At 45.0% G+C, this 25,247-nt stretch overlaps 1 protein-coding gene across 1 annotated transcript; it reads right to left on the bottom strand.

Annotated features, from left to right (window-relative positions):
• On the bottom strand, window positions 1–24,213 carry PPP1R14D (protein phosphatase 1 regulatory inhibitor subunit 14D). Its single transcript, XM_060262223.1, has 4 exons — window positions 23,900–24,213; window positions 10,021–10,119; window positions 8,645–8,677; window positions 1–778 (listed from the first exon to the last, which is right to left on the bottom strand). The coding sequence occupies exons 1-4, from the start codon at window positions 24,140–24,142 to the stop codon at window positions 710–712; spliced, it is 444 nt and encodes a 147-aa protein (XP_060118206.1). The 5' UTR covers window positions 24,143–24,213; the 3' UTR covers window positions 1–709.
• Window positions 24,214–25,247: the final 1,034 nt, after the last annotated feature.

The raw sequence follows: 25,247 nt of genomic DNA on the forward strand, positions 1-25,247 counted from the left end.
TTGGTTGAAATCACTTTATTGTATATTTATATATTTTCTTTATTTCTCTGTGCCACACATGGTTGTTTATTGCTGTTTAAAGCCAAGAATGGGCCGGGGAAGAGAGAGTGCTGAATCCTTTCTTCTTCTGTATTTCCCACCCCCCTGCCATAACTTCCCCTTTACTTCAACCAGCTTTTTCCACAGAGGAGCTTACTTCTGATATCTGAGAGTGGGCAAAAGGGAGCAGCTGTAGGGACATAATTGGAGGGTGGGGGTGCACGAGTGAAGGAAGGATTCAGAATCCCTTTCCCACTTGTGTCTTCTGTGCATGACACCTCCCATTTCATATTCAGCTGACTATAACTCATATGTTAAAATATGGGGCTGTTACCATCATGCCTATCTTGACCCCCCATCACTGAGTCTTTCCTTTTGCTCTCTAGCCCAGTGTTCTACACTGCCTGGCAGTGGCTCTATAAGACTTCAGGTGATAGTCTTCCCCAGTGTTGCTATATGCAAGCCTTTCATGGCAGGCTCAAGGATCTGATGAAGCACATGGTCTTCTCCTCTTCAAATAGACTTCATTGCCTGTAGATAGAAATCCAAAGTAACAATGGGGATGGAAGTTTTGAAATATGCACCACATTGGACAAAGCTTGCAATTCCATATCCTGATAATTCTCTTCTGCAGCACGCTGTGTTTTCCCCTTGGGTTTGCCATTAAGAGTCATTTCCTCTGAGGATTGACAATTTTCCTAAGACCTCTCAATCGATCAAGCAGTTCTGCAACAAAGTCCTGAATCAAAAGTTAGAAAAGAAGATTTTAATCCATACAGTTATTGTTACAAATGCGTGCCTCTTTGTTCACCATGCTTCTTCCCCCTTCCCACATTTCCCTTCTCTTCAACTGATAAGAGCTGGGTCAGAGCTGCCTCTGATCACACACATTTGGGTTATTTGTCCCAAGTTCAATGCTTTAGAAAAGTGGGGGGTTTTTTTCTTGTTCCCCCACAACATCATGGTGCATTCCTCAGGGTTCCCCCCCTTTTTTCTAACATTTTTCAAACCTGCTTTGCTCCAAAGTTTAGATAAAGGTTGCAGTAAAGCCTGGATAGCTGCTGTCTGGGTGGGTAAATTCAGATTTTCTGGCCCAAGTGGCAGTCATTTTCCCTAACCATGTCCTTGCAGGGAGGGAGGAAAATAGATGGAGGAGGGAGGGAGAGGTGGAAAGAAAACAACTTTAAATGCATTCTCCAAGCCACTGGCTGGTTTGGCTTGGATAAGTGATTTAAAGAGACAAATGCCTTCTCCAAGCTGGCCAACGGGGGTGGGGCTTCTAGAGGCACAATGTGTGTGAAAGAGCCACATGTGGCTCCTGAACCGCAGTTTGGCCACCCCTGGTATATAACAACATTCTTGTGCTGATTTTTAAATAGAAGTTGCAAAAGCCCTGTGGCCCAGGGGGCACTTCAGCGGGGAAACAGCCATGAAGCCTGCCATGTGGAAGCCCAATGGCCACTGTGCTTTTTCTGCAGCTGCACCAGCAGAAAGGGAAAGACAAAATCTTGTCCCTATGTGGAAGACCCCAGTGTATCAAAGGTCAGCCAGAAATATAAGACAGTTCATGGTAAAGAAGGTGATATGCAAGATGCAGCACAGGACAGAACTCCTATGCTTTTAGTAGTTGTTTAGAAGAGGAAGCTTCCTGGATTTAATTCTTCTCACTAAGAGATGAATAATACACCCACGGATGTTTCTCCTTCTACATGACTTTTCAAGACATGGAAGTCTGATCCTACACTGCATCTGATTGTCCATTTCAAGATTATAGAGTTAGGGCTAACAAATCCTAGTCAACACACCACTGAGATTCTTCCCCCAACTTCTGTTCTCTGAAGAGCACTATAAGAACATTTATATTTATAAACAGGTAAGTATTTAGCAAATAATATAAGACATTTAACTTGTACTTAACAGAGGTGTTGTCTCAGTCTGCTAAAACAAGGCATTTTGCAGGAAGATCTTGAGAGATGGTTATGTATGTAAGTGTTGGCAAGTTGCAACAGACTTATAGTGACCCCAGCAAGGGGCTTTCAAGGCATGTGAGAAGCAGAGAGGTGGTTTGCCATTGCATGCCCCTGCAGAGTATTCTTTGGTGGTCCCCGGTCCAAGTACTGACCCTGCTTAGTTTCCAAGATCTGATGATACTGGGCTATACCATGCCACCATCCTTCCCTGAGAGAGGGCTGGAGAGCCATTCTTAATCTGTTTGAGCATCCAGTTTAGGATACCAGTTTAGATAAATGATGATGGATCAAGATCATCTTCCAGAAACAACGGTATATAAATACTAAGTGGAAAGGGGCAAATATTGCTTCTTACAAAGGTCTCTTACAACGCCAATAGTCAAGTGTCCTGTTCAACGGGGACAGATTAGTGAGAATAGAAACGGCGCAGGTAGTGCATATTTCAGGAATGCAGAATATTCCAGAGGATAGGTATGACCATATAAAGGAGGTGATAGTAGAGATCTTGACACCAGTTCTTGGTAGGAAGAAAAAGGAATTGGAGAAAGATATAGAAAATGGCTATAGAGCTTGCCTTATTTATTTCAAGGAACACCGCCTGCTGAGAGAGGTTTATATAAGGTGTATTAGGAGGAAAATGAAGGAATTGGTCTGCCAGACGATGAGAGACAAATCATTAAAGTTATATCGTTGGCATATTACACCAATTAAAGAAAATGTATTTCGAAATTGCTGGTTGCTTTGTTGCAGGGAAACAAATTGATACCATGCAATTCACAAACAAAGTAAGATGATTTGAAATGCCAATGTTTTTTTTTTCTTCTTTTTTGGACCACAGTGTAGGAGAAAGAAAGTTTTCTTTTTTGTTAGTTCTAGACTTAGCTGAGGTAGATACTCTGATGGAGATACTAAGAGAAGAAATTAACAAATAGATAGAAGGAAAACAGAACTTATTGTATGAAAGTGTATTCCAAACTTGCTGGGTTTTTTTGTTGTTGTTGTTGCAGGGAATTAAATTGATACTGTGTAATTTATAAATAAAGTAAGATGACTTGAAATGCCAAATGTTCTTTTGGATCACAGTGTAGAAGAAAGAAAATATTTTTGGTTGGTTCTAGACTGAGCTGAGGTAGATACTCTGATGGAGATATTAAGAGAAGAAATAACAAATAGACAAATAGAAGGGAAATGGAACTTATTGTATGAATGGTTATGGGGGAAAGATAATAAGAATATAGTGTAAAAAGGGGTTAACTGTAGAATGTATGATTTGGTGTAGGTTAAAACAAAGGATTTGTATTCTAATGATATAAGTATATAATGCATCCCGCGGTCTACATCCCTAAGTTTATGTTTTGTGTGTGTATATATATATATATATATATATTGTTATTATTGTTGTTAAATGTAATAAAAAGTTAAAAACTTTAAAAAAAAAGTGTCCTGTTCAACAGGCCATCTGTTACAGTTTAGAACCATTAATTCTAAGATAAAAATACAGGTGGGGATAGGGTTGCTAATTCTTTGTTGGGAATTTCCTGTAGAACTGGGAATGGATCCTGGGGAAGGCAGGGTTTGAGGAGGGAAGGGACCTCAGTGGTATATAGTGCTGTAGAGTCCATCCTCCAAGGCAGCCATTTTCTCCAGGTTAACTGATATCAGTTGTAATTCTGGGAGAACTCCAGCCCCCCTCCTCAGAGGCTGGCAACCTTAACAGAGGCATGCAGAATACAGACCTGAAGTTAACAGAGAGTTCTGAGAGAGGGCAGAGAAGCTCTGTGATAAGCTAAGACAGCTGGGGAAGCTGCTGAGAATTTCTGAGTTTGTGTGACTGCTGAAAATTCTGAGTTTGTGGTTGCTTGGGAACTGCTGTTTGCTTGGTTGAGTGGGCTGAAGGTGAAGGTGATTGTTGCTGATTGATTGATTAGAAGTGTCTGTGTTCCCCACCCTCTTTGCATTTTAAGCTGCGCCTTGCCAGAGAGCTAAAGGGCTCTTGGCATTAGCCTGGGGGCTCTGTAAGGACCAGGAACCCAGATTCCTTGTGCTCCCAATAAGGTAAGCTGACCCTCCAGAAGGAGAGCCACACAAACAAACAGGATTTAAAAGGGGACTGTATATTTTAAAAAAGCTATCATGAAGGTAGAATGCCAGCAGGGGGGTGGAGGCTTTCCAGTGTTTTGCACTGAGTGTTACATGTATGACTATCTGCCCACAGGACAGAAGCCTTGGGTTAATGCATGGAGCTCCTGGTCCTTAGGGAACGAGTTCGTACCCTTGAGACCGAGGTGACTGACCTGGAGAAGCAGAGACAGTCAGTTAGGCACTCGGAGAAGAATCTTGGGGATGTCTTAGATGAGCCTCGCTCTGAACGTGGCAGCCCCATTGCTGCCAGGGAGCATGAGGGTCGAGAGGAAACAGGGCACCGTGCTGAGGGTAAGCTGAATGCGCCCTCAGAAGGGACCTCTTCTTCAGTTGGTGAGCAGGTATCCTTTCGTGCCAAGGAACCATCACTGGGCAGGGAGAGGGGGGTGGTCTTGGTAGTTGGTGATTCGATCCTTTGGCAAGTAGACAGCTGGGTGGCAAAACTGCGTACTGACCGTATGGTGACTTGCCTGCCTGGTACGAAGGTAGCACACATTATGCGTGTAGCAGATAGGCTGATAGACAGTGCTGGGGAGGAGCCAGTGGTCGTGGTGCATGTTGGCACCAACGATGTGGAGAAATGCAGTCGTGAGGTCCTGGAGGAAAAATTTAGGCTGCTAGGCAGGAGACTTAAGGCCAGGACCTCCAAGGTAGCCTTCTCAGAAGTGCTACCTGTTCCACATGCAGGGCAGGAGAGACACAAATTAGAAGTCTCAATGTGTGGATGAGACGATGGTGTAAGGAAGAAGGGTTTAAGTTTGTTAGGCACTGGGATGTTTTCTGGAACAAGTGGGAGCTGTACAAAAGAGATGGTCTCCACTTGTCCCCAGATGGAACCAGGCTGCTGGCACTTAAAATCAAAAAGGTGGCAGCAGTTTTTAAACTAAATCTTGGGGGAAAGCCAACAGAAGATGAAATGACTCTGGTTCGGGAGGACTCATCTCAAAGAGATGAAGGGTTAGCTGTTACTTTTCTACCGGGTAATGGATCAGAGTTGTCCACTGAGATGGTGACAAACAATATGGACCGTCTGCCAAAGTCTTGAGGCGGCAGGAGGAAGGTTGTGGGCTTAGCTTGCCTGGGAAATTATAGATGTTTGTATGACACTGCTAGAAGTATCGAAGCAAAATTGGTGAGTTGGAATGTTTAGTGTTGGGAGAAAACGTAGATATTGTGGGAATTTCAGAAACTTGGTGGAATGAGGAGAATCAGTGGGACACGGTGATTCCTGGATATAAGTTATATCGGAAGGATAGGGAGGGAAGGGTTGGAGGTGGGGTGGCTCTGTATGTCAGAGAGAGTATACGGTCCAGTAAGACTGAGGTCAGAGAATTATATTCCCTTTGGATTGAAATAGAGGGCCCAAAAGGAAATTTAACTATGGGAGTTTGTTATCGCCCACCAAATCAAAAGATAGAGGATGATTATAATATGATAGAAGGATTAAAGATAGCGGCTAAATGTAAAAACTGTGTCGTAATAGGTGATTTTAACTACCCGCAGATTGATTGGGTCAATATGTGTTCAGGTCGAGAGAAAGAGATTGAGTTTCTTGACGCTCTCAACGACTGTGCTATGGAGCAGATGGTCTCAGAACCTACCAGGGGTGGGGCAATCCTGGATTTGGTCCTAAGTAATACCCAAGACTTGGTGAGAGATGTAAAAGTGATCGCACCGCTGGGGAGCAGTGACCATAACGTTATTGATTTCACCATTTGTATAAATAGAGAGTTGCCCCAAAAGACCGACACAACCACGTTTAACTTTAAAAGGGGTAAATTCTCTGAGATGAGGAGGCATGTGAAGAGGAAACTGAAAGGAAAGGTAAATACAGTCAAAATCCTTGGGGAAACTTGGAGGCTATTTAAAACTACAATCCTAGAAGCTCAGATAAAATATATACCACAAGTTAGGAAAGGCACAAACAGGTATAAAAAAAGGCCTGCATGGTTAACAAACAAAGTAATGGAAGCTGTAAAAGGAAAGAAGGACTCCTTTAAGCGGTGGAAAGCTAGTCCAAGTGAGATTAATAAAAAAGAACACAGGTTGTGGCAAATCAAATGCAAGACTGTGATCAGGCAGGCAAAAAGGGACTATGAGGAGCATATTGCAAAAAACATAAAGACCAACAATAAAAATTTCTTCAAATATATTAGAAGCAGGAAACCAGCCAGGGAGGCAGTGGGGCCCTTGGATGACCAAGGGGTCAAAGGATTACTGAAGGAGGATAGGGAAATGGCTGAGAAGCTGAATGCATTTTTTGCCTCCGTTTTCACTGTGGAAGGCAAGAAGTGTTTGCCCGCTCCAGAACCACTAATTTTGGAAGGGGTGTTGAAAGACCTGAGTCAGATTGAGGTGACAAGAGAGGAGGTCCTTCAACTGATAGACAAATTAAAAACTAATAAGTCACCAGGTCTGAATGGCATACATCCAAGAGTTCTAAAAGAACTCAAAGTTGAACTTGTGGATCTTCTGACAAAAATATGTACTATTTCATTGAAATCTGCCTCTGTTCCTGAGGACTGGAAGGTAGCAAATGTCACCCCCATCTTTAAAAAGGATTCCAAAGGAGATCCGGGAAATTACAGGCCAGTCAGTCTGACTTCAATACCGGGAAAGTTGGTAGAAACCATTATCAAGGACAGAATGAGTAGGCACACTGATGAACACAGGTTATTGAGGAAGACTCAGCATAGGTTCTGTAAGGGAAGATCTTGCCTCACTAACCTGTTACAGTTCTTTGAGGGGGTGAACAAACATGTGGACAAAGGAGGCCCAATAGATATTGTTTACCTTGACTTCCAGAAAGCTTTTGATAAAGTTCCTCACCAAAGGCTCCATAGAAAGCTCGAGAGTCATGGAGTAAAAGGACAGATCCTCTTGTGAATAAAGAACTGGCTAATTAATAGGAAGCAAAGAGTGAGCATAAATGGGCGGTCTTCGCAATGGAGGACAGTAAGCAGTAGGGTGCTGCAGGGCTCAGTACTGGGTCCCATGCTCTTTAACTTATTCATAAATGATTTGGAGTTGGGAGTGATCAGTGAAGTGGCCAAGTTTGCAGATGGCACTAAATTGTTCAGGGTGCTGAGAACCAGAGAGGATTGTGAGGCACTCCAAAGGGATCTGTTGAGGCTGGGTGAGTCGGCGTCAATGCGGCAGATGAGGTTCAATGTGGCCAAGTGCAAAGTAATGCACATTGGGGCCAACAATCCAAGCTACAAATACAAGTTGATGGGGTGTGAACTGGCAGAGACTGATCAAGAGAGAGATCTTGGGGTCATGGTAGATAACTCACTGAAAATGTCAAGACAGTGTGCGATTGTAATAAAAAAGGCCAACGCCATGCTGGGAATTATTAGGAAGGGAATTGAAAACAAATCAGCCAGTATCATAATGCCCCTGTATATATCGATGGTGCAGTCTCATTTGGAATACTGTGTGCAATTCTGGTCACCGCACCTCAAAAAGGATATTATAGCATTGGAAAAAGTCCAGAAAAGGTCAACTAGAATGATTAAAGGGTTGGGGCACTTTCCCTATGAAGAAAGGTTAAAACGCTTGGGGCTCTTTAGCTTGGAGAAACGTCAACTGCAGGGTGATATGATAGAGGTTTACAAGATAATGCATGGGATGGAGAAAGTAGAGAAAGAAGTACTTTTCTCCCTTTCTCACAATACAAGAACTTGTGGGCATTCTATGAAATTGCTGAGCAGTCAGGTTAAAATGAATAAGTTTCACCCAAAAGGGTGATTAACATGTGGAATTCACTGCCACAGGAGGTGGTGGTGGCTACAAGCATAGACAGCTTCAAGAGGGGGTTAGATAAAAATATGAAGCAGAGGTCCATCAGTGGCTATTAGCCACAGTGTGTGTGTGTATATATATATTTTTGGCCACTGTGTGACACTGAGTGTTGGACTGGATGGGCCATTGGCCTGATCCAACATGGCTTTTCTTATGTTCTTATGTTCTTAGAAGTACAATCCAGTCAGAACCCTCTGTAAGGCAATGAACATGCATCCTTAGTGCAACACTCCAAATAAAGGAATCCCTAATGCAACACTCCAAATAAAGGAAGTATACTGACAAATTTAAAAGGGAGATTCCCATACACAGAACAACTCTGTACATGGGAAATAACCCCGTACTGTGGAACTTTATCATGCCACAAGACATTTAAAAATCAAAACTTCCATTATTTAAATGTCATAATCCAAATTCTTTGTACTTTCTCTCTCTAATTTTATACCATTTTATGGAAATATTATTTCCTGCCTATCCGCATTTCTGGACTATCCAAGTGTTATGCAGAATCTGAAGGTCATTTAATTGAAGAATTTATTCTGCTTCTGCTGTGCAATAAATATCTGAGCTAAACTAAACAAACCTGATGCTATAAGACTCAAAACAGAGAACCAGCCATTTCTGTCTACTGAAACGACCTTTTTGCTGTATAACTATGTGATATGAAGTCTGTGACAAATTCTACTCACCTCTGTAGGTCGGGAACACTTGTGAAGAATTTCCTACAAGTCAAGGCAAAACATTTATGTGTGTATTACCTTCATGCTACTCTCCCTGTTAGATTCTTTGATGCCATGTACCATACTATAAACAAATGTGCATGAACAGCTATAACACAACTTTGTACATCTTGCAAAGGAACACAAAGAGACACTTTCTATCTGGGAAATTAATTGAGGTTAGATACAGACCTCACTGCACAGCCTTTCCAGAAATAATTAGCACACAATTAAAACTGCAAGCTTTAATCAGTATAACAGGAAGATTAATCAACTACAGGTTTACTTGGTTTAATTAAGACAAATTCAGCCAGCAAGAGAAAATTGTAATAGGTGAGTCTGCAAATTAATGATACATTTTTGTGGGGGACATTTTTCATTCTAGGATGCTATTCCCTGTGACAGTGAAAACTTTTACCTTAGCAATCAATGGTAGATTTTACTTATTCAACTGTAAAGTAGCTGATTAATCAGTTATGTTTCCTTTAATGTCTCATAAAGTAATTTGCTACAGCAAATAAAGTAATTCTGAAGTAGTTTGCTACAGTAACCTATTTGCATCCATCATTCCTCCTTTGCCTGCGAGGCAGGAGAATGTTTTTCTCCTCCTCTGTATCATGAGAATGACAGGAAGCCAGGGTGCACCAGAAACTTCCCTGGGAGTCCATGCCACATAACATCTCTTTCAAGCCAACTGTAGTAGCTTACCTGCTGCTGGGGTTGCAGCAGAGAAGGCAAGAAGTCAGCGGTACTCTGTGACCCACTCCTGGCCATCATTGCTTCTCCTTTCTCACTAAGAAGACAGTTTAATTTTTAGCACCTGTGTGGCTACCACCACAGCCACCTTGCTCACCAGTCACTGCTTATTTTGTGCAAAGAGGTGAGGAAGAGGCCACTGTGTTTGCACCTGGATTGCCGTCCTTTCATGAAAGAAAAGGTATGCATGTGTATGTGTGTGTGTGTGTGTGTGGGGTAAACCAAGTCCCAGATGTGCTGGCAAGCATGGACTGACTCTTTAAACCTCAAGCAGAAGCACTGCTTCTGGCCCACCAGTGATAAATTAAAAGTTCAGTCTGCCCCTGTCAGGAAAGCATATTTCTAAAATGATTGCACCACACAAGACAGAGCTCCAAAATGAACATATGTCACTGGGAGGTCATTTGTGTAATATGTCATGCATCATGGGAGGGGCAAGGGTAGCACTGTAATAATTCACAACAAGGGAGCCAAGTATTAGTGGACTTCCCATTTGACTTTTTCATGGCCTATTTGGCTCTACCCCTCTTCTGCTGTCCCAGACTTCTAGTTTTGAAAAGCAGAATAATGTTTGTTGTCCCTCTGTTTACCTGTAGTCTTGATTTCTGTTCCTCATTAGAGACTTCAAGAAGATCTTCAATGTCAATTTCAGGCTCTGGGGCAGCTGTTGCTTCTGTCTCCTCCTGGAACTAGAGAAGAATAACACTTTTAACATCTTTTCTATTATACTGCAGATACCACATTGCAGAAAGTCAAGAGAGCCTCCTGGATTGGATCCTTCAAGCTTTTCTGATCAGCATCACTTGTTTCTCCTCCTTAGGGCAGGTGTGAATTTTCTCTGCATGGGTCTCATAATCCCTGGCCTGGCCTTTTGGGGTGTTTTAAAAGGGGCCTTCCTCTTGGGAATGAAAGATCCAAATACATATGCTTTGTGGGTATCTATGGACACCTCAGGAGAAAATGAGCAGACGATCTTGGAAGAGAAATTGTTCAGAAACAGAGCAATAGTTTCTCTTGGTGTGAATTGAAGATGGGTCATAGGGTTCCCATAAATCAGAAGCAACTGGATGGCACTTAACATACCTGCATACAGGGAGAACTTTGGAGAAGTGGAGAAGGGAATGATTTAATTGGGCGGGGTGACCAAATTTATAAAGACCATTTAAGGACTAAGAATAGAAGAACAATCAGCATATAAGAGAGATAAGAACCCCAGTCAAGGATCTAGCTCAGATCAAAGTAAGAGAAAAAAGATGAGGTGGAACAAGGGATCAGTTGTCATCTCTTTCCCAGTGGTCTTTGATGCATCTTGAAACCTGTTTTGTTGCCAGCACCACAATCTAACTTAGGCAGGATTTAAACATGATACTGGTGGAATAAAAGAATTTACCTGTATAACTGTGCACGTACTTAGAGGCTCATTTAAGCCAGGGCCTTATTCACTACATACATAATTCTAGGAATCTGTAGCCCAGATAGGTGTTGTGCTGGCATCCTAATGCAGCAGTTGTAGAAGCACTGTGCATGTAGTGGTCCAGTTTAAAGAAGTAATTGGACACCTGCATTGTCATGCAGGTAAGTTCTTACAATTTAATGCAGGCTAAATCAGCAACACCTCCTTGTCTTCAATGCAGGATGGTTACTATAGGAAGACCTTAGGGGGGTTTTTTGGCCTATGCCTTGAAATATTGGGGGGGACCTTTTCTTATTTTGAGGAACTCAAAAGTTTGGTCACAGCTTTGTGACCATTTGGTTAGTTCATCAGGGATGGTCTCAGAAGCAGAACTCTGAAGAAGTGACATAGAAATATTCTAAATAAATCAGATCAAATATAGCAAAACATAAATAATAAAAACATCATTAAAATAGCCAGATCTAAAACTACTTATCATATTCAAACATTTTGCCCTTCAGATACAGCGTTTGCTTCTGTTTTCTTGGCTACCAAGGTAAACAACAAGATGGTATGAAATGTGTGAATTGGTATTTGAGAGAAGGAAATCTGGTTCTAGGCTTTGTGTAAAGCAGGCAGGACGGAATATAATGGGGTAAATCCTTCAGAACTGGAGCTCCGCATGTACAAAGTGCAAGCAATTTTTTTTTAGTAGTGCCCATCAAGCTAAGCTTTTTGTATGGTCTGGAGCTAAACAGATGTAAAGGATAATTACAAAGGGTGTTTTCGCACTCACGTTTTACTGGCGCCACGACCCTCCTCACGCCGGCGAATCTGCATGGATTTCGCACCAGAAGCGCCGGCGCACCCAGAAGCGCCGGCTACTTCCGTCGCTAAGCCAGCGCAAACGTTTTCCTGCATCTTTGCGATTTCCGTTTGCGCTGGCTTAGCGACGGAAGTAGCCGGCGCTTCTGGGTGCGCCGGCGCTTCTGGTGCGAAATCCATGCAGATTCGCCGGCGTGAGGAGGGTCGTGGCGCCAGTAAAACGTGAGTGCGAAAACGGCCATAGAGTACTATTAGCTAAGTAGGAGGCTCTGATAGGGTTCCTTTTAATCAGTTTAAACCAGAGTAGAAGTTAGAGCTGGATCCTGATTGTCTATCTGTAACTGCATCACACTTGAACACCCAGTGCTGAATACTGGTACCAGCCATAAAGACACCCTGGGTATCATCCAATATGGAACAGCAGTGGAGATACTGTTGTAGCAAGCTACTAAAGTAGCATCTTTCTGAATTATCACAAGACACTGCCTACACAGTTGACTCGTAGTGTCATTTCTTTGCTTCCTCCAGAATCTAAGCATGATTACATGTACATGGGCCCTGACTAGGCTGCCAACAGAGGGATTTCCCTTGTGCATGCTTTGCATGTGCAGCATGATGACATGACCTGGAAGTGACATAATCACGCTAGGCATGTTGTGTGGGGACAATCTAGCATTTTGGTATAAAACTCTATGGTGCCCTAGAGAGTTTTTTTTTTACCAAAATGCTAGAGCATCCCCATGTGACATGCCTGGGGCGATTATGTCACTTCCAGGTGATGTCATTGCGGCAGGCACATCAGGCACTGACAGAGCTCTTTGGGAGTGGGGCTCCCCCATTGGCCAACCCTGTGCTAACATATTGGAGGCCCCGAAACCAAGGGAACCCTGATCCCCAATAGGAGGCTGGGAACCCTAGCCCTGACTGAAGGCAAACCAAGTTGGGACCATATTAGAGCTGCTAGTGTGCCTCTGGGAAGGGCTAAAAATCACTTTAGTAAGAAATTCTGGATGGATTTCAACTTTGTGACCAGGGGTGCGGTCACACCTACCATTAAAAGCAGGTGTGTAGTGCTCAAATCTGAACTGCTGAATATTGAATCGATGCAGGGCAGTTCAGATGAGCATCCAAGAATGCGATTCATTCTGTTGTTGCGTGATCAAACATCCAATACTATCACACTTTTTTCTTGGAGCATGCGTAATCAGATGATGATTTCTGGGAGGGGGGGGGGTCCATTGAACATGCGTCCAACTGTTTGGAGCTGGGAAATCAAACATTGCTTCAGAAGCAGGGGGGAAGGGGGAAAGTTTCCAGAATTAATGTTGCCGATCCAAACCAAGGAACTGCCAGGAATTATCTTCCTAGAAATTGGCAGTGACAATGATATCTTGAAATCCTCCACATTGAAAAAAAAGAATTTTTTCCTATTCTGAATAGTGGGATAACATCCCCCCCCCCCCCGATCCTGTGTTGATTGGAGAAGCAGAAGCGTCACCTCAGATTCCCAGATGATCTGGCAATGCACATGTCTGCTGGGGCTTTTTTTTTTTTTTTTAAAGGTGGGAGGCAGTATCGCGCGTGAGCTGTCCAAACAGCAAAAAGCCGATCTTGTGCCGCTGTTTTGAAAAAGGGCGGGACTTTCTGTGCTGTCAAATTAATGCGCCATTCATGCGTAGCAAGCCTGGATGACCCTGGATGATGCTCGATTGCCAGATGTGGATGTCTGAATGAACACATTTAATCCGTCAGCCAGACGGAGCTGTGTCGTCACTAATGGTACGTGTGACCGCACCCCAGGTGAACATTCCAAACCAAAACCTTTACTTCCTACAGAAGTTGTGAAGCAGCCTTACTCTGGTCTAAGTTCAGAGCTGGCTCTATCAAGAAATCTCCCTGCTGTAGAATTTCAGAATAGTGCCTACTGTTCTTAAAATTGTAGATCTGGTGATTGCCAAATGAGCCATCCAAGACAGAGTTTCACTAAAGGTTACTCTGTGATATTTATTTATTTATCTATATAGCTAATTCCCAACTGTGCCTCCTATGCGCAGATATTTATTTCTGCAGATAGGGGGCACAAGGAGGGTAGAGAGATTTTTCTGCACACTTGGAGCACTCCCCAGGTGTGCAGAAAAATCTGAAAATTAAAAAAAATACTCTGGGATGTTAAAAGCACCCTTCCTCCACTTAAAGTAGTGTTCTCTGTGCAAGTATAGAGAACACAGGTCAGTGGTTGGCAGAGGGACAGGGAAGCTGTGCTGGGTTTGGAAGTGATGGGGGTGCCAAGAGCCCTGCTGGCAACTGCTCAGACACAGCCGCTGTGGCAGAGGATGCCAGCTCCTGCTCCAGGCCTGGAAGCAGTCTGAACGGAAGGGGAGGAAGGATGCCTCCATGAACTCACCTGGAGCAGTTCCAGATGAGTCTCAGAGAGAGGGAAGGAAGCTTCAGCGAACCCACCTGAAGCAGCTCTGGAAGAGCCACCAGGAGAAGGAAAGGGTGAAGGAAGCCTCAGTGAGCCTGCCCAGAGCAATTCTGGATGAACCACCAAGAGAGGGAAGTGGGGAAAGGAAGCCTTGGCAAGCCCCTCTGGAAGCAGCTCCAAACAAGCCACCAAGAACGGGGTGGGGGGTCAGTGGGTCTGGCAGCTGCAGAGGAGCCTGGGGAGAAAGTGTGTGTGGGAGATGAAATTTCCTCTTGCGAGTATCATGGGCAAGCCCCACTTATATATTTATAATTTAGATTTATGGATTGCCCAGTCTCTGAGTTCATAAGGATCTGGGTGATAAACAACAGTAGGATTAAAAATATTATAAACATAGTTAAAATCATATAAATAAATTACTCATGTTCTTAAAAACAGTCCCTCGATAGCATGTAACTTTATCTTAAACCAGTTCTGGGCTGTGTTGCTGCCTCATGGGAAGGACAAGAAGGAGGCAAAAAACAAATAAAAGATGGGAGAGACGAGGAGGGTGCCAGCCATAGTTAAGCCTATTGCAGTCTTTAACCCAAAGCCTGGCAGAACATATCTGCCTTGCAGGCCCTGTGGAATTGCACTAAGGCCTGCAGGGCCCTGATGTCATTTGGCAGAGTTCCACCAGGTCAAAGTCAAGGACAGCCAGATGTCTTTGGGACCAGGAATCACCCATAGATTGTTCTTAGCAAAGCGTAATGCTCTTTGGGGAATGTACCAGAGGAAATGCTGCTGCATTTATCTACTGGGGTGCCATCTATGGTTCATTAAAAAAAAATTCCAGACCTTTTCCTAAATTTTGGTCTTAGCATAGTTAATATTTAAGGCCTTTTCTCTGCAGAAATTGTCTAACTTTTGTAGTATCTGTTTAAGGCCATTGCATGGAAGAAACACCAGAACCATATCATCAGCATATATTGATATTTTATGGGAATTTAAAGAGGATGGAACAAACTCAGGTCCTGATAACCTTGTAATGATGTCATTGAAAATCAGTGGGGCCAAAGCACACCCCTTTACCCCTCTGGTCATTGGGATAATTAGGCAGCTTGAGGTGTCCATCTTTATTTTAGTGAAATAAATACTGTTGGTCTGGAGTTTCCATGTTTGTACCTGCCAATTTCAACCAAAGCTATTTTGTATTAATTGAATCAAAGGCAGCTGTTAGATCTGCAAAAGCTGCATACAAAGATCCTTGGTGATTTCTAATAAACAATAGTGATTTTCTTCTCTTCTTGTTTGAATGGTGTTCATGTTGCAAATAATAATAAATAATTCTGGACATTTATTTATTTTATTTTGTGGATTTCTAGTCCGCCCTTTCCCAAGTTGGGCTCAGGGCAGATTACAACATGCACTTATGAATCCAATATAGTAACTAAGACTGCTAATTAGACACAAGGCTGCTGAGAGAGGAATGAAGAGGACAAAGTTCCAGGGCCCTGGTCATCCTGAGGCTCCAGAGAACCAAGTAAGTTTGATGACTTGCTTTCATATGTTTTCCTAGGTTCAGGCACTGTGAACGGCATTCTTTGTCTGTGTGCCCTGTGCAGTCCTGCCTAGCCAGAATGGTTTGTAAGTGACATAATGAATGAGCATGCACTTGTCTTCTGGGTTTTTTGTCTCCTCTTTCACTCAGTACTTGTCAGCAGGCAAATTTTTATATTTCCATACTTTAAACTAGGATGTACAGACACTGAACAACTTATTTTACCTTTGTACCATTCTCAACAGCAATCCACTAACATAGTGGGTGTTTGTGTGTGGTCAATTCCATGTTGCATGCTTTGGGCAAAACTGAAGAATAAACATCTGCACATTATCTTAATGAATCCCTTTAAATTGTAATTGTTAGGCCTTGAGGAGTGTAGAATAACTTACTGCTCTTTACTTGCCTTTGATAAGCACGGTAATATTCATACTGCAAAGAAAACATGAGACAAGTTGTATCAGGAAGACAATCTCTGGAATTTAGATTGAAGGGTAGGGCCATCACAAAGTTCCTGTATGGAAACAGGTTTGAACAGCCTTCATAGGTGACCCTCACTGTAAAGGGCATATCAGAACTGGTTTAATTTTTAAAGAGCTTGCTCACCTTACTTCATTGCTTTTCCAAATACAGTTTTTATGTACTTCATAGTTTCCTCTTAAAGAGCAAAAGCATAGCAGACACAGGAGGTGTGCAAAATGCAGAACAAAAGACATTTCAAGCATGTCAAGCATGCACACCTCCAGAGCAGTTCTGTCTGCCTTTCTATAAAAATTTTCATGCATGTGTATAGGTGTTTATTGGAACTTTTATAAACCCTGCTGGCATCATTACACAGCAGCAGGGAGAATTATCTCAACAACTCTTGAATGGTGGGTGAGCTACTGCCTTTCACTGAAGGAGTTGCTAGCCCCTGCAGTCTGGAAAATGGGGCAGAACCGCAGTATATAGACCAGTGCATATGAACTGAGGCATTGGCTGTGTGCCCAGAGAGGCTTTTCCCAGGATTTTTGTTACCAGATGATCACTGCTGCTATAGTGGTTAGAGCGCTGAACTATGACAGGGGAGAGACAGGTTCAAGTTCTGACTCAGGCATAATGCCAGCTTGGGCCACACTCTCTCAGTCTAATCAACCATTATTGTGAGGACAAAACAGAGGAGAGAACCACATACACTGCCCTATGCTCCTTGGATTGGATTAAAATTTGGCAGTTATTTGGTAGATGGTTATGTGGCATGTTAGCTCCTAGAACTGGGCTCATCAAAGTGGCAGTTACAGTATCTTCTGCTGTAATCCAACTAAATAGGGGGAGGACTCTGTGTTCATATGAAAGAAAAATTGGCAGAGTGTTTATGTGCAAAGACCTACAAAGCAGGAAATAACAGAAGGAGCAATGGTATGCCACAGGTGGAGGGGATATTCCGTGGAAATAGTAGACCTCTTTTTGCGCTAGTAGTTGGAACCAACACTTTAGATGCTCCTACTTAGAGATTTATATTCACAAGTTAAAAAAATTAATCTTTACTAATATAGGCCCATCAGGAGGAGTGTTTTTACATCTTTATTGGCTTCCTGTCCTGTTCTAGTTTTAATATGCAGGTTAAGGCCTGACAGGCTACAGAGCAGGTGGGTACAACTTGTGAGTTACCAAGCTGAGGACTGCTTTGGCGAGACTTTAGCTGCTGCACCAGAGAATTGGAGGTGCCTTGAAGTTGAAGCATTCTTGTCATGTCCTGATTTTTTGAAGTATTAAGGTGGAATATGCATCAGTGAAATGGGAGCTATTGAGTGCCATCCTCTCGCACCAAGGATTCATTTGTTCATAGCTGCACACTGAGGATATATTTATGAGGACTTTGTTTTAGTATTTATATTTATTGTTGAAAACACTGGATTGTTTACATTTGAGGTATTTATGATTTTGTCTGTGAAATTGGTTCTTGTTTCATCCAATGGTTTCCCAATCTGAATGTTTATTTGTGAATACGTATTTCAGAGTTGAATACAAACAAATTTAATTCTTATTATTGTGTTATCAGTTCTATTGGCCTTAATATATTGAAGGCTGGTGTATCACAGAACCTGGGGTTCTCCTACTCTCTTTTACATAAGGAAGCATTAAAAATCTGACTTTTCCCACTTGCAGTTTGAAGTAACACAACCCATTCTACCTCCTCATTCTGCTGTGTAGACCAGGCCTAAATCCTGGTTTAATCCTGGTCAAAGGTTCTTATTACTAGAGGGGAAAAGCAATGTTCAGTTTGTTAAGGTACCTGCATTCCAACGTCATGACAAACTGTGAGGGGAAGATTCTGTGAGGATTCTGTGAATCTGACAACAATGAACCATACTCACACTTGTAACGAAATCCGCTTTTAAAATGATATCTGAATGCAGCATTAAAGTGTGCATTTATGGGTATCACTGTTTGTGATACTGACAAGCTGGAATGGAGCCAGAGGAAGCAGGAAGAAGAAGCAGTAGGAAAAAGAAGCAGAAGAAGCAGCAGAAGAGGAGGAGTGTTGTGTCTTGCAATTCAGTCCAGAAGTTACTGCGTAGGAAACGCTACAGAAGGTGACCAGAGGAAGTCCACTGGTCACTGGGTGTAGCACGCGAAACTACTCTGCCAATCAAGATCTGTGGCGGGAAGTTGAACAGGCCAGGATTGGACCTGGCCAGACTGAAGGTTGTTCCAGGGGGTTGTACATATAGTGGGACCCGGCCCACATTTCCCTCTCTTGTGATGTACTGCTAATAAAGTATGTTGCCTTCAACACGTCTCGTCACTCAGTACATTACACTGGCGACGAAGGTGGGATCTAGCCAGGTAACTCCCCGAGCGAGAAGTCGCTGACCTGGCTGGAGACGAGGAAGGTACGCAGCTGAGAGAGATGGAAGCGCCCGCTGCTGCCACGGCGAACCTGAATGTAACGACGGGCCACCTTGCTGAGTTCGACCCCGCCAACCCCGAGAGGTGGGAGACCTACACGGAGCGGGTCGAATGCTACCTATGCGCAAACATGATTACCAATGACAGCCGCATGAGAGACGTACTCCTGAGTGTCTGCAGGGAGGCCACCTTCGAGATCGCCAAAGGGCTCTTGGCCCCTGCGAAGATCACCGAGAAAGCGTACGGGTAGATCGTCAGACTCCTCACCGGGCATTTCTTGCCCCAGCCCTCAATCATCACCCACCGATTTTTCTTCCACAAAAGAGATCAAGGGGCAGGAGAAACGGCAGCCATCTACCTGGCCGCTCTCCGCCAGTTTGCTGGGAACTGTGGATTCGACAAACGGGAGGAAGCCCTGAGAGACCGATTCGTCTGGGGCCTCCAAGACGAAAGGCTACAGTGAAAGCTCTTCACGAAGGAGGAGCTCACCCTTCAACAAGCTTTCAACAAAGCGACCGCATTCGAGAGAACCACCAAAGCGTACAACAACCCGCAAGGAGACGCAGTCCACCAGAAAGAGATGGCACTGGGCGACCCAGAGAACAAAGAGGCTCACCAGCTCTGCCACCAACAAGGAATAGGACCGAGAGCAACCACGCGGCAACGAGCAACAGAAAGACCGGCCAACAGCAAGTGTGCCAGCTGTGGGGATCCCCATGAGAGATGGGACTGTCCCTATCGCAACATGGACTGCAGGAACTCCAGAAAGGTGGGCCACATTGTGCGGGCTTGCCGGGCCAAGGCCAATCGCAGACGCCAGACCGCTCACTAGGACTCGACTGATGCCCATACGACAGCATCAACCAGCCTACAGGTAATGAACTTGCCCCTTACTGCCCCCGACAAGGTCACACTGTCGGTCCTTATCGAGGGCGCTCCATGCCAAATGGAGTTGGACTCGGGCTCCTCCATCTCTATAATTTTGGAGGAGACCCTAAGAAAACTGTGCCCCCGGTGCTGGCTCAATTTGAGACTGGCTGATTTTATACTACGGTACTTCCAGAAAAACCCCGTGCACGTGTTGGGCTGGGCCACGGTACGGGTAGAGCGTAAGAACTTCAGGGGGCCACTGGACATTCTTGTTGTAAAGTGCCAGCTCACCACATTACTGGGGCTGGCCTGGTTTCGACCGCTAGGTATTCAAATAGTGGGGGTGCAGCAGATGCAAACGAATAACTTCGAGAACGTGTGCCGGGAATTCCCTGAAGTGTTTGATGGGTCCCTGGGGAGTTACAAGGGGCCGCCCATCACCCTACCTCTCGATCCCCTCGTTAGACCAATAAGACTGAAGGCCAGACGAGTTCCGTTCGCGCTAAAACCTAAAATAGAAGTGGAGCTGGACTGACTCATGGCCCAGGGAGTGCTGAAACCAGTAGCCTAGGCTGCCTGGGAAACACCCATAGTCACGCCCGTGAAGCCGAACGGGGATGTGCGAATATATGCTGACTATAAGTGCACTATCAATAAAGCACTCCAGGACAATCCATACCCTGTTCCAGTGGTCAGCCATGTCCTGGCGGCCCTAGCTGGCTCCAAGGTTTTTTGAAAACTAGACCTGGCCCAGGCATACCAGCAACTCCTGGTAGACATCAAGACAGCAGAGGCTCAAACTATTGTGACCCACAGGGCAGCTGTTCGGGTGCGGCGGTTGCAATTTGGGGTTAATGTAGCTCCGGGGATCTTTCAGAGCATAACGGACTCTTTTCCCAAAGGGATCCCCGGAGTGCAACCGTTCTTTGATGATCTTCTGATCGCTGCCCCGGACGCGGAGGAGTTCAGCAGCCGCCTGAGACAGGTACTCCACCGCTTCCAGACGGCGGGTCTGAAAGTAAAAAAGGAAAAGTGTTCACTAGGGGTGCTGAGGGTGGAGTTCTTGGGCTTTGCGGTAGATGCCACGGGAATCCACCCGACAGAGGACAAGACCAGGGCCATAGTCCATGCCCTGACCCCCACGTGCAAGGTGGAGCTACAAAGTTTCTTGGGATTATTAAATTTTTATCATTCGTTTTTGCCCCATGAAGTGGCCATAGCGGAACCCCTCCACAGGCTGCTCGATAAACACGCCCCGTGGGTCTGGGGAAAGCAGCAGGCTGCCGCTTTTCAGGCAGTCAAAGACCACCTTGTTTCCAACGCGGTGCTTCACCATTTTGATGAAGCCCTACCACTGATTTTGACTTGCGATGCTTCCTCGTATGGGGTGGGCGCAGTCCTGGGGCACCTCCCGACGGGAGGGAGGTTTTCGTGACCTATTATTCGAGAACCCTGACTCCTGCAGAGCGCAACTACGCTCAGATCGATAAGGAGGCGTTGGCAATTGTGGCGGGCGTGCATAAATTCAATGACTACTTGTATGGTAGGCATTTCACGATTGCCACGGACCACAAGCCGCTCCTGGGCCTCCTCGCCCCAGACTGCCAGACCCCGCAAATTTTGTCACAGCGCGTCCTGAGGTGGAACCAGTTTCTAAACTCGTGCACATACACCCTGGTTCACCGCCGGGCAAAGCTATGGGGCACACTGACGCCTTCAGCCACCTGCCGCTACCCTCGATGGACCCAGATCCCGCCCCTGCCCACCATATGATGCTTATGGAGACTCTGCCCGAGCGGCCCCTCCACACCGCTGAGGTGGCTCGGGCCACGGGGAGGGACCATATACTTGCATGTGTTTTGGACTGGGTGGGAAGGGAGTGGCCCATGGGCAAACTGGACACAGAATTCAGGGCGTTCGCATCGCGCAGAGACGAGCTGTCAACACACAAGGGGTGCATACTCTGGGGTAGCAGGGTAGTGGTTCCCCCCGCACTGCGGAAGCAAGTGTTAGAAGCTTTACACAAAACACACCCGGGGATAGTGCAGATGAAGGCCCTGGCACGCAGTTACGTATGGTGGCCAGGTATGGATGACGAGATAGAGGGGTGGGCGAGAAGGTGCCAACCCTGCCAAGAGTCCCGGCCCGATCTGCCTAGCACCCCCGTCCACCGCTGGGAGTCCAACCGGAGGCCGTGGTCCCGGCTTCACTTAGATTTTGCGGGACCATATCAGGGCCAAATATTCTTCATCTTGGTCGATGCATACACCAAGTGGTTAGAGGTGATCCCCGTAGCTTCCACCTCCACAGCAGCAGGGTCTTTTGCACACACGGAATCCCCAATACCCTGGTCACAGACAATGGGACCGCTTTCACCTTCCGGGAATTCCGGGAGTTCTTGAATAGATATCTCATTCAGTACATTCGGTCTGCCCCCTTCCATCCGGCCACCAATGACCAAGCAGAGCACATGGTGCGCACCACCAAAGAGGCCCTGGGTCGCATCATACAGGGCGACTGGGACCACCGCCTGGCAGCCCTCCTATTTGATAACAGGATCACCCCCAACCCCGTCACCGGGTCAAGCCCTGCCGAATTACTAATGGGGAGGAAATTGATCACGAGTTTAGACAGGCTACATCCCGACAGGGCTACCGACTTCCGCAGTTCCCCCGACGTCAGGGAAGCTGCGCGGGGATTCTTTCCAGGGGATCCAATCTATGCAAAGAATTTCGCAAGCGGCCCGGAGTGGGTTGCCGGCCGGGTCAGATCCTAAGAAGGCATATTGACCAGCTGCACCACCGCACCTTGCTGGAAGAACCAACAGCGATTGGGGAAGCAGCGAGCGGGGGAGAGGTAGCTTCAACACCCCCAGAAGTGGCTCAGAGGGCACCAATCCTGCCGACCACGCGAGTGGAAGAGCAACACAGCGGAGGGCGTGACCCGCCAAGAACGGAGGTTCCAGAACAGCAACAAGAGTCGGACCGCCCTCTGCCGGTGTCAAGTCTCCAAGAGGAAACTCCATCACCGGCGGCTGCTCCAACGCCCCAAATAACCCCGATGAGGTCAACCAGGGAGCGCAGTGCGCCAGCTTACTTGAAAGACTATGTGTCTTGAACTAGGGGGGGAGGAGTGTTGTGTCTTGCAATTCAGTCCAGAAGTTACTGCGCAGGAAACGCTACAGAAGGTGACCAGAGGAAGTCCACTGGTCACTGGGTGTAACGCGCGAAACTACTCCGCCAATCAAGATCTGTGGCGGGAAGTTTAACTGGCCAGGATTGGACCTGGCCAGACTGAAGGTTGTTCCGGGGGTTTGTATATATAGCGGGACCCGGCCCGCATTTCCCTCTCTTGTGATGTACCGCTAATAAAGTATGTTGCCTTCAACACATCTCGTCACTCAGTACATTACAAGGAGATTGGATTTATACCCTGCCCTTCACTACCCAAAGAAGTCTCAGAGTGACTTACAATCTCCTTCCCCTTCCCCTCCCCACAACAGGCACCCTGTGAAGTAGGTGGGGCTGAGAGAGCATTCCACGAACTGCTCTTGAGCAGAACAGCTCTGAGAGAGTTATGTGTGACCCAAAGATCACTCCAGCAGTTGCATGTGAAGGAGTGGGAAATCCAACTCAGTTCTCCCAGGTAAGAGTCCGTGCACTTAACCACTATGCCAAACTGGCTCTCAAATCCACTGGCTTTTGATTCACACCAAAAGTGTGGATAAAATAGCTAGCATTAGTTTTGGATACATAGAAGTAAGGTTCAAATCTAGCTATGAAACTCACCGAGGCGACTGTAGACTTCAGTCATTGAGGTGACTGTGACTGTATTTCTCAGCTTATCCTACAGTCACAAGGTTGTTGTGATATTAAAATGCTCTTAGAGGATGGTGAGGATACATATTCCTCTTTACGTAGAGGAAAGGCAGGACACAGTTTGATAGAATAAATTTAAATAAATTAATAAAATATCCCCTAAATAAACCAAGTAAAGCTATGATGAAATTCTAGAGGAAGCTATCTACATTGATAAGGAATATACTCAGCACTATACAAACATTTATAAAGATCTCAGAAAACAAAAGGGTGGAAAAGTAATTCATTTTTTCCATTGAGGACAGGCAAAAAGCAATGGTGTTAAGTTACAAGAGGTAGATTTAGATTAAAAATTAGAAACCAGTTTCTGATTGCCATTCCACAGATGAACAGGTTATCAAAGAAAACTGTGAAATCTACTTCCTGAATTTTTTCAAGGAAAAATGGCCCAGCATTTGCCAGAGATGTTTTTGATAGAACTTATCTTTTTATCAAGATAGAGGGGTGAATGAGATTTGTCTCTCCCCCCTCCTTTATATTCCTCCATTATCCCTGCCCCTTTGGTTTATAGACAGAACAGAAATGGGTCAAAGAAACTCATTCCCTTTCCATCACAGCAGACCTTGCACCATGATTTTACAAACAATATGTTGTGGCATAGATAGGATCATATGGACGTGGCACAGGTGAGATTCAGCCTACCCACCTGATACTGATACAGCTCCTGAAGTTGGGCATCAATCCATTCCTCCAGGTCTCTCCACCTCTGAAGGTCTTTCCGATTATACTTGGTTGTTAATTTGGCCAGCTTTCTGTGGCATGATTCTTCCTCAAGCTTCTCTGGAGTGTTGAAAGTGACCCGAGGGAGGGCACCTGACCCCTGGGCTAGGCTCACTAATCTTTCCACTTCCTCTGTAGTCTCTGGTGACAATGTTCTCTCTTCCAACATGTTTCTTTTCCCTTCCTTCCTCAAAAAATTGCCATTGATTCAGTCACAGAATAAGCTGCCTATGACACCCCAAGCTGGTCACTAGATGAAAGAGAGCAAGAGAGAAAAGTAGCAAGACTCGGAGCAATCAGTCAGCTGCTATAGGAAAAAGCTTCTTCAATTACACTGTTAGTGAGACTGACAAAAGCAGTGTGGGAGGGAGAGTAGTTGTAATAACATCTGTTGTCAGAAAAGGCTGAGCACATCACAGAATTGGCAGACAAAGTTCATGAAAGTTTTATGCAATCTACTTCCTGAAAAGAATAGGCTAAGTGAAGATTATTGAAAGTGAGGGAAAGGAAAGCAGGCACTATTCAATTTCTGTTTTTTCTAAATATATGGACATGTACCCCAGGTGCATTTCAGTTCTGTACATTGAGCATTCTGGGTTTTAGAGTACAGGGTTTTTTTTAATATTCTAACCTTTAGGAACGTAACTAATCTGGCTTTATAAACTAACAACATGTAGAAAAGTCTGCAACATTTACAATTGGCCATTGTTGTGGCAGGTAGTTGTGTGCGTTAAAGTTCAAGAAGATCAAAAGCTAGTGTCTCACCACTAGGCCATATTCCCTGGGTCATCCTGTGCCAGTCACTCTATCTAATTTACTCATAGGGTTTTTGTGAGGATTAACTATATGAGAATTATGTACTGACCCTAAACTCCCAGAGGAAAATAGGCTGAATGATGAGAGAGTAACTAAGTTAATATGCAAGTGAAAGATATCTTTACCAATTAGTAGTTACTCCCAGATTTTGGCCCCAAAGAGATGCACTGGCAGGTGGTGGGTTGGTGGGCTTGATTTGATTCTATGTAACTCCTGGTTTGTTTGTTTGTTTTGTATTCTGCTCTCTTCCAGGCTGCATTTGCTAGGCACAGCCCCTCGCCCCCACCCCAGCAGATAGACAGCAGCACTGCACATTGGGGAGAATGGAGGCAAGTGACACCCTTTTGGCCATACTGACATTATCCAGACTGAGCCAAAACATTTTGCTAGCATACATCGGCACATAGACAAGAAGCACAGCAAGTGGTGGCAGAATAGAGAACAATGCCATACTGTCC

This window comes from Heteronotia binoei, chromosome 21 (genome assembly GCF_032191835.1).
Source record: "Heteronotia binoei isolate CCM8104 ecotype False Entrance Well chromosome 21, APGP_CSIRO_Hbin_v1, whole genome shotgun sequence".
NCBI classification, from domain to species: Eukaryota; Metazoa; Chordata; class Lepidosauria; order Squamata; family Gekkonidae; genus Heteronotia; species Heteronotia binoei.

Bases quoted from the DNA above. Each gene is read 5' to 3' on its own strand.
- PPP1R14D (XM_060262223.1), bottom strand. From the start codon at position 24,142: ATGTTGGAAGAGAGAACATTGTCACCAGAGACTACAGAGGAAGTGGAA. The intron at 8,678-10,020 runs GTAAACAGAGGG...CTTGACTTGTAG, and splicing joins AACAGAAATCAAGACTACAG to GAAATTCTTCACAAGTGTTC. The intron at 779-8,644 runs GTGAGTAGAATT...CTTTTGATTCAG, and splicing joins AGTGTTCCCGACCTACAGAG to GACTTTGTTGCAGAACTGCT.